General features: G+C 54.6%; 1 protein-coding gene across 1 annotated transcript; it reads right to left on the bottom strand.

Moving 5' to 3' along the window:
* Window positions 1-219: 219 nt before the first annotated feature.
* RAB3D (RAB3D, member RAS oncogene family) lies at window positions 220-9128 on the bottom strand. The gene is made up of 5 exons (XM_077767910.1): window positions 9043-9128; window positions 7422-7694; window positions 6640-6758; window positions 6428-6552; window positions 220-1019 (listed from the first exon to the last, which is right to left on the bottom strand). The coding sequence occupies exons 2-5, from the start codon at window positions 7647-7649 to the stop codon at window positions 832-834; spliced, it is 660 nt and encodes a 219-aa protein (XP_077624036.1). The 5' UTR covers window positions 7650-7694; window positions 9043-9128; the 3' UTR covers window positions 220-831.
* Between the last annotated feature and the right edge of the window lie 2 nt (window positions 9129-9130).

The raw sequence follows: 9130 nt of genomic DNA, 5'->3' as shown, positions 1-9130 counted from the left end.
CCGGCAAGGGCAGGCTGTGGGAACCTTGCTCAATTTCCTTTTCTGGCAGGATGTAAGATGTGGAAAGCCCTTGCTTAAAACATCGCCAGCCAAACGGGGTCTGGGAGAGGCAGGTGTGGGCAGGAGGGCCGGGGCTCCCGGCTCTGAGGTGAACTCCTGGCAAAGTGCCCCCAGCAGGAACGCCCGGGGTTGGGTCATTCTCCGCCCAGCCTNTGCTTTAATACTGCGTTCACAGGCAGACGAGCGGCAGGCCAGGAGGGAAGGGTCTGCGAGGGCCAGAGTCACCTCCCTGCCTTGGAAGCTTGAGGCCTGGGGGTCGGGGAGGGTTGGGGGCAGGCTTGGGGCCACCCCGGAGGGACCCTGAGAAAGGAGTCGCCTTCCACATCTCCGAAGGAGAACTCTGAGGACTCACACCGCAGGAGGAAGAAGACAGACCAGCTTGTGAACTCCAGGCGGCGCCTGACATGGAATGGCCGAGAACAACAGTTCTAACCCAGAAGGCACTGTGGCCACCCCTCCACTAGACCGGGGTGGGACCCGCTGCCCTCGCTCCCTCCATGAAAATGCTCGAAAAGCAGCAAGCTCGTGCACGTCACCATCTCCAGGCCCCGCCTGCAGGGCAGAGTCCCCAGGGTCTGGGGCCTGTGATATCAGGCTGCTTCCGGCAAGATGGCGGCCATGGCGAGAGAACCAGCCATGCGGAGGGGTCGGGGTCAATGGCTGGCGGGAGGGAAGGGGGTGCCCTGAGCTAGGAAACAGCCCTTGTGGCTCATGCCTCAGTCACAGTCCCTGCCGAGGCAGGAAGGGGTGGACAGGGGCTGGGGACCATCTCTAGCAGCTGCAGCCGCTGGGCTCGGGGGCTGGGGTGTCCCCCAAGGCCGGGCCTTTCCCATTGCTGCCCGGACTGGAGCTGGGTTCTAGGGACTCATTCATCTTCTCACAGATGATGTCCACCAGGCGCTCAAAGACCTGCTTCACGTTGATGTTCTCCTTGGCGCTGGCCTCAAAGAACTCGAAACCTGGATGGACACAGGGTGGGAACACCAGTAAGGCGGGGCTGTGGCTTCACCCAGACGTGGCTTTCAAGCCCAGGCCTGCCCTTCATGCACTCGCGGGACCTCGGCTCAGTGCCTCGATCCCTCGAAGCCTCGGTTTGCTCGTCTGTAAGATGGGAGCGAGGCGGCTGCCGATGAAAACCTGTGGGGGCAGCCCCCCACCCCCACCCCGGGTGGATTAGTCTAAGAATCTCTCTGTCACAAAGCAGGGGCTGCAAGAGTCCAGCAAGCAATGTTCTGGGGCCCGGCCCGCACGTATCGATCGGCAGGTTTCCCGGGGTCTGTGGGGCAGAGGCGATGCTGACCGCTCTGGGCCCACAGACCGTGCTAAAAATGGTAACAAGGAGAATAATAAATGATCATAACAAGCAGTGTGGACTTCATGCCTACTGTGGGAGGCCCTTTTCTCTGCATTTTATGCAAATTAACCCATTTCATGATGCCCTGAGGGTCATGCTGTTAGAGTCCATTTTACAGATGAGGAAACCAAGGCACAGAGAGGAAAAGCTATCAGTCCCAAGGTATCACGTGTGAGAGCTGGGATTCACACCCAGGCTGCCTGGCTTACAATAGTTAATAAATATGAAATACGTATTTTAGGTCTAAATTAATGAATAATAATAAATATTCCTATGGTCCCACCTTGGGCCTCAGGAGGGAGGGCACGCTGGCTGACTCCTTCTGGGGAAGGGGACACGAAGTTCCTTTGAGTATATATATTTTTTATTTAACGTTTATTCATTTTGGAGAAACAGACAGAGCGTGAGTGGGGGAGGGGCAGAAAGAGACGGAGACACAGAATCGGAAGCAGGCTTCAGGCTCTGAGCTGTCAGCACAGAGCCCGATGCGGGGCTCGAACCCACAAATTCTGTGATCATGACTTGAGCCGAAGTTGGACGCTAAAATGACTGAGCCACCCAGGCGCCCCAGGATTATTTTTTTTTTTGAGATTTTATTTTTAAAGTTAGCCGTACACCCAACGTGGGGCTCAAACTTACACCTGTAAGATCAAAAGTCATATGCTCCACCAACTGAGCCAACCAGGTGCCCTAGAATACATTCTCAGCATCAAAGAGACCAGCATACCTTGTCTCTCATTTTAAAAAAGCTTTGTCCTGGGGCACCTGGGCGGTTCAGTCGGTTAAGCCTCTGACTTTTGGTTTTGGCTCAGGTCATGATCTCACGGTTCGTGGGTTTGAGCCCCGCATCGGGCTCTGTGCTGACAGTGCAGAGCCTGCTTGGGATTCTCTCTCTGTCCCTCCCCTGTTCTCTCTTTCTCTCAAAATAAATAAACTTGAAAAAAAAATTTAAAAAAAAAAAATTTTTTTTTAATGTTTTATTTATTTCTAGGAGAGAGAGAGAGACAGCGTGAGCAGGGGAGGGTCAGAGAGAGAGGGAGTCACAGACTGAAACAGGCTCCAGGCTCCGAGCTGGCAGTCAGCACAGAGCCCGACGGGGGGCTCGAACCCACAAACCGCGAGATCATGACCCAAGCGAAAGTCGGAAGCTTAACCGACTAAGCCACCCAGGCGCCCCTAAACTTGAAAAAATTTTTAAAAAAAGCTTGTTCTCCCACATGTGGAAGGTAGTAAATATACTTTGGGGACTTCCCTGTCGTCCCTTAGCTACCTAAAATTAAGGGTGTAGTGTACCTGACAAGGCTTCTTGCACCCTAAAAGGCTGGTTCAGGCTCTGCCTACAGGTCTCCGACATGTCCACACCCACCGTACCTGCCAAGTTGGGCCAGAAATTCAAACGCCCCCATTGGACCCACAGCACAGGGCAAACGGGCCTCTCTCCCAACCCCATCATGCCGTGCTATAAAAATGTAATTGTAATTAAATAATCATGTGTGTAATTATCCATTTACTGTCTGTCTCCGCTACTAGAATGCCAGCTCCAAGGTAGAATTACTGTCTGCCTCTTCCAGCGTCTGGCCCAGAGCAGGTGCTCAGAACCTAGTTGCTAAATGAATGAATGAATGAATGAATGAATGAATGAATGAATGGCAGAGGCAGGGCATGAACTCAGATCTCTTTCCTTTTTTTTTATTTCTAGGAGAGAGAGAGAGAGAGACAGCGTGAGGAGGGAAGGGTCAGAGAGAGAGGGAGTCACAGACTGAAACAGGCTCCATGCTCTGAGCTGGCAGTCAGCACAGAGCCCGACACGGGGCCCGAACCCATGAACCGCGAGATCATGACCTAAGCGAAAGTCAGACGCTTAACCGACTAAGCCACCCAGGCGCCCCTCAGATCTCTTATTCTGAGCCTAGTGATTGTCAGTCTCACCCCATTGTCCTCTTAAGCAAAACTGGCATTTCCTTATCTGTGTGCGGCTCAAACAATCTCAGTTTTTTTTCTTAATACTTTTTTCCCCCTGATTGTAAACATTCAGTGGAGAAATCCACTGAAGACGTCAGAAACTCCTGAAAAACATCAGGACAGAGAAGCTATTTGTGATTTTATCATCGAGAAACAATTACTATTGGTGTTTTGGTATTTAGCCTTCTGCTGTATATATATTTTTTAACACAAATACACAACTATTGGGGTTGTGTGTGTGTGTGTGTGTGTGTGTGTGTGTGTGTGTGTGTGTGCATGCTTGTGCGTGAAGTTTTCTTGTTTTTAATTTTTGAGAGAGAGAGTGCAAGCAGGGGAGGGGCAGAGAGAAGAGAGGGAGAGAGGTCGAATCCCAAGCAGGGTCTCTGCGCTCAGCATGGAGCCCAATGCAGGGCTCAAACTCAAGAACCGTGAGATCAAGACCTGAATCGAAATCAAGAGTCAGAGGCTTAACCGACTGAGCCACCCAGGCGCCCCATGTGTGTATTCTTTCCCCTGCAAAACTGGGCTCAAATTCTGCCTACTGCTCTGTTCATCGGTATTTTAAACTTAATGACAGATTAGGAACCCCCTACGGCCCCCTCGCTAGATGTTCCCTGGGAGGTGTGGGCAACATTCAGGAGGGTTCTAGCCCATGGCTGGGTCATAGCTGATTTCCCCGGTTCCAGGAAAACTGGGGATCTAGCCCCAGGCTGCAAAAGCTGACCCCCCAGCACACCTGCAAATGAGAGCCAAGCTGGAGACACAGCGAACAAAGGAACAAGTTAAATGACACCACGAGGGAGCAAAGAGGCAAATCTCAAATGGGAAATATTCCATGGAACAAAAACCCAGTTTGTCCAACAAATAGATGGTAACAAGGAAAAAAGAGAGAAAGAGAGAGGGGGGCACCTGGGTGGCTCAGTCGGTTAGGCGGCCGACTTTGGCTCAGGTCATGATCTCACAGTTCGTGGGTTCGAGCCCCGCGTCAGGCTCTGTGCTGACAGCTCAGAGCCTGGAACCTGCTTCGGATTCTGTGTCTCCCTCTCTCTCTGCGCCTCCCCCGCTCATGCTCTCTCTGTCTCTCAAAAATAAATATTTAAAAATATCTATATGGTAGAGCCATGATTTAAGACAGAGAGAGAGAACTGTTATAGTCCAGGGTCCCTGACCTTTCTCTGTAAAGAGCCAGATAGTAAATATTTTAGGATTTGCGGGCTGTTATGTGGAGCCTAGAGTTTTATGTACAAAGCATCAACAACAGTTCACAATCACACTAGCTAACACCCAGATACAATCTACATGCATGCCGGGCTGTGATAACTGCTTCGTCCGTCATAACTCATTTAACCCCCATGACAACTGGATGAGGTGAGGCTGTTATTAAATCCACTTCACACAGAGGCAGTGCAGGCCCAGAGGGCTTAAGTTACCAACACAGGATCACCAAGTGATCGAGAAATAATACGAGTTAATGTTCAAACCGGACAAGTGTTGGCTTATGTCATCTTTCTAACAGCGCTAACCATTTTCACTCTGTTTCCCAGGTAGAGAAATGGAAGCACAGAGAGGGGAGGCGATGTGTCCAAGGTCACACAGCTAGTGGGTTGAGGAATGGGAGCCTAGCTCCTGAGTCTGGGTCCTTAACCCACCTTCCCCTATAGTGGTTACACTGTCTACTGCAAGGGGAGTCCTGGGGAGGGGTTAGAATCCTAGAATACTCCAGGCCAGATTTCCTTTGAGCTTAAATTTCCATTTGCCTGATTCAAAAAGGTAGGCTGAAAAAAATCCTCCTTCCATCCTAGCGCCCTGGCCCCCAGTTCTCAGACACAGGTCATCGCCGTTACTAGATCCTTCTGGATCCTCCCAGAGTTTCTTCAGGCCAACATAAATCTATATCCTTATTTTTACCCTTTTTATACACGAATGCAGGGGTCAGAAAACTTCAAGTCACAGGCAAGATCTGGTCCATTGCCTATTTTTATAAATAATGTTTTGATGACAGTCAGTCACACTCGTTCACTCATTTTCTCTGGCAGCTTTCAAGCAGAGCTGAGTGGGGACAGAGACCCCAGGGCTGAAAATATTTCCTATCTGGCCTTTTAAGGGGGCGCCTGGGTGGCTCAGTCGGTTGGGCGTCCGACTTCAGCTCAGGTCATGACCTCACAGTTCGTGGGTTCGAGCCCCGCATCGGGCTCTGTGCTGACAGCTAGCTCAGAGCCTGGAGCCTGTTTCTCGGATTCTGTGTCTCCCTCTCTCTTACCCTCCTTTGCTCACGCTGTCTCTCTCTCTCTCTCTCTCTCTCAGAAATAAATAAAAATTAAAAAAAAAAGATTTGCTGGGGTGCTCGGGTGGCTCAGTTGGTTAAGCAGTTAAGCGTCCGACTTCGGCTCAGGTCACGATCTCACAATTCATGAGTTCGAGCCCTGCGTCTGGTTCTGTGCTGACAGCTCAGAGCCTAGAGCCTGCTTAGGATTCTGTGTGTGTCTCTCTCTCTGTCCCTCCCCTGCTCACACGCTGTCTCTCTCTCTCTCTCTCAAAAGTAAATAAAACACTAAAAAATTAAAAACAGCAACAACATTTGCTGAGCCGCGGACTAAAGGAAGCAGCCAAGCCCACTTTCCTGCAGTTTGCTTTTCCCACTTCCGCATAGAGCCCAGAGATCTTGCCATAGCAGAGCATGCTCGCCCCTTTTCACCCCTGTGTGGTATTCCACCACATGACTATGCTTTATGTTTGGCTGCTTCCCCCACTGTGAGACATTTAAGAGGTTCCCAAGCTTGCCCTCAAGATCTGATAAACTTGCCACTTCCCATGTGGGCGGCCCGTTTGCAGGATAAATTTCCGGGAACGTTTTGGGGCAGGGAGGGAGGGAATCTCTGTAACCGAATTCTCCGAAATTAAATGCGGAAGGTGGCATACGTGTGGGTATTTTTCCGAGCGGATCCTCAAAGCCAAAGGGGTGCTGACTGTGGTTGCACCTGGAACCCAAGGGTGGGCACTGGGGTTTGGTCTGAGAGGCCCAGGGCCGGGGGCCCCGGGCTGGGCACTCACCGAGGTCATCAGCAAGCCTCCGGCCGTCCTCAGTAGGCACAACACGCTCATCCTCCAGGTCGCACTTGTTCCCCACAAGGATGACCTGAGCGTTGTCCCAGGAGTAGGTCTTGATCTGTGTGGCCCTGTGGAGTGGGAGGGCCATTAGGCTCGAGGTTAAGGGCCAGGGCCAGAGGGCGACGGCCAGGGTGTCCGCGGTCACAAGCACTCACCAGTCCTGCACGGCGGTGAAGGACTCCTGGCTGGCGACGTCATACATGAGCAGGAAGCCCATGGCGCCGCGGTAGTAGGCTGTGGTGATCGTCCGGTAACGCTCTTGGCCCGCCGTGTCCTAGGAACGCAGCAGGGTCAGGCAACGAGAAGCTACTCTGCTCGCCACCCCACCCCTGCAGGGCCCTAAGCAGGGCATCACCCCGTGCTCACAGCCCGGGTCTGATGGAAGACATCGCCCTGCCCGTGGGGAATTCCCAGGTGGAGGGGTCAGCGCCTCTCATATTTGTAAGCCCCTTTGACCTCATCTCCGAGACCAAACTTGGCTCACAGCCAAGAGCCAGCGGGGCCAGACAATACCATCGTGATGAAGACATCCTGGTGCTACCACGACAATCGTCATCTGCAGCCACACTGGGAGCACGAGCCTGTCTCTGAAGAGCACAGAGGCTCAGCGGGGGGACCCTGGGGTCGCCCCTGCGATGGTACCCAAACCTCTTCCCACCTTTCGTCACCAGGATGTCTAATGCCTTGATCGGCACCATCTGCCCCTCAGACTCCACTGGGCAGGGCACGTGCCCCTCATCCTGATGAATTCAGCCCACAGATAATGTCCCCCTCCTCTTCACGTCTACCCCTAGCTCCCTCCCCTCCCTCACCCTGGACCCCCTCCCCACAGCCCTGCATCGTATCACGGACATTCGTGGAGGGACCCCAGGCCCTCCCGGGCCTGCAGACAGACTTCTGTCCCCTGCCACAGACCCACGGCAGCCGCCGGGCCCACCCAGATCTGCAGCTTGATCCTCTTGTCGTGCCGATAGACCGTCTTGACCTTGAAGTCAATGCCCACGGTGCTGACAAAGGCAGGCGTGAAGGAGTCGTCCGCATAGCGGAACAGGAAGGACGTCTTGCCCACGCTGCTATTGCCAATGAGAAGCAGCTTAAACATGTAGTCGAAGTTCTGGTCTGCTGCATCCCGTGGGCCACTGGGGGGGTCTCCGGCAGATGCCATCTTGGCAGGGAGCCTCCTGGGGGGGAGCGGGGCGGGGCTGAAGCCCTGTAGAACAGTAAAACACCAGGAATGGCTCCAATGTACACACCAGACCTGGATTCAAATCCTCACTCTGCCACTTGGAGGCTAAGTGGCCTCAGATGCATCACTTGGTCTCTGCGGGCCTCAGTGTTCTCTTCTGGAAAATGGGGACATTTAGCAAGTGCAAGGGCCCAGGTGATGGGGGGGCACATGGGGAGCCTCCTCTGGCCACTGAGGAACCAGACCCTGCAGAAAGCCTGGGTGTGGACTTTGCCCCACAGCGAGCAGCTGGCCCAGCCCAGGTGTGAGCTGGGGGGGAGGGGGGGCCTGCCAGCTGGTGGATAGAGCCTCCCCCCCTCAGGGCCTGGGTGTTGACTTTGGCAGGGACACCTGCCGTGACACCCCCCACCTTCCAAAGCAGAGTTTAACCCCATCCCTGACCTCCATGGGGAAGGGGGTTTCAGAGGACACAGCCCAGGCTTAAAGCCCAGCTCTCCCCCCAAATGGGTACTGCCACCTTCTGTTTGTCAAAGGGGTGGGCCTGTCTCCCTAGAGGCAGGGCTGACTCACCCCGGCCCCAGCCCACAGAGGCTGCAGTGATAGTCCCCAATTCCAAGGAAGCCACATAATAAGAACCTTACCACCACCCCTCCACCCCTGACCCTTTCCTGGCAATTTGTCCCCACAGTTGGGCTGCTTCACCTGCGTCAGGGACACCCCCTTAGCCCTCACTACCTTCCTAGGCCTCAGTTTCCCCAGCTGTCCATGGCTACTCCCTGAGAGGCACCATGAGGCTCCTGGAGGCCTGGCTGAAAGGAAGGCACGGTGGCGGAGGAACCCTTCGCAAAGCTATTTCTCAACTGCCTGTGGGGCTTTCTCCCATTTTAAAAGAGGACCGAACCTGGGCGCTTTCCTGCCCAGCCCTCGGCCCCACCCGGTGTTCCGGGAGAACGAGTTCGAGGAGGGGAAGGCAAGTGGCAGGAAGCCTTTCCCCATGCTGGGCAGGGCCGCCAGGCTGGGGCCCTTACCCCACCCCCAGCCCCAGCCCACCTGTCGGCCGGTGCCACCTCTTCCTGACCATCTGCCCACCCTCGCTCACGCCTGACACTGGATAGGGGGTCCCCGGCGGACTCGGCCCAGTCCCCCTAGTGGATTCGGGGCGCCCCCGCCGGTGCAGGGGGGCTCAGGCGCTTCCTCCCATCACCATATGGTCCCATCTCCTGTTCCCAGCTGGACTCTCCGCCCCGCCCGCGCCCCATTAACGCTCCCGGAGGAGCCCAGCTGGGTGGGGGCGAAGGAAGAGGCGTTTCCCCTCCGTTCGCCTTTGTTCCCCGGGCCCGGGCCCTCCCTCTAACCCCTCAGCCCCCCAGACCTGCTGGGAAGCGGATGTACGGGGCAGGCTGCGCTCCCACCGAAGGGGTCACCTCGCTTGGGGGAGGCGCTACCCGCGGGCGTTCGTC

This window comes from Crocuta crocuta, unplaced genomic scaffold, assembly GCF_008692635.1.
Source record: "Crocuta crocuta isolate KB4526 unplaced genomic scaffold, BGI_CrCroc_1.0 scaffold115, whole genome shotgun sequence".
NCBI lineage: Eukaryota > Metazoa > Chordata > Mammalia > Carnivora > Hyaenidae > Crocuta > Crocuta crocuta.
The sequence above is the reverse complement of the archived record's forward strand: the minus strand, read 5'-3'. Positions and strand labels throughout refer to the sequence as shown.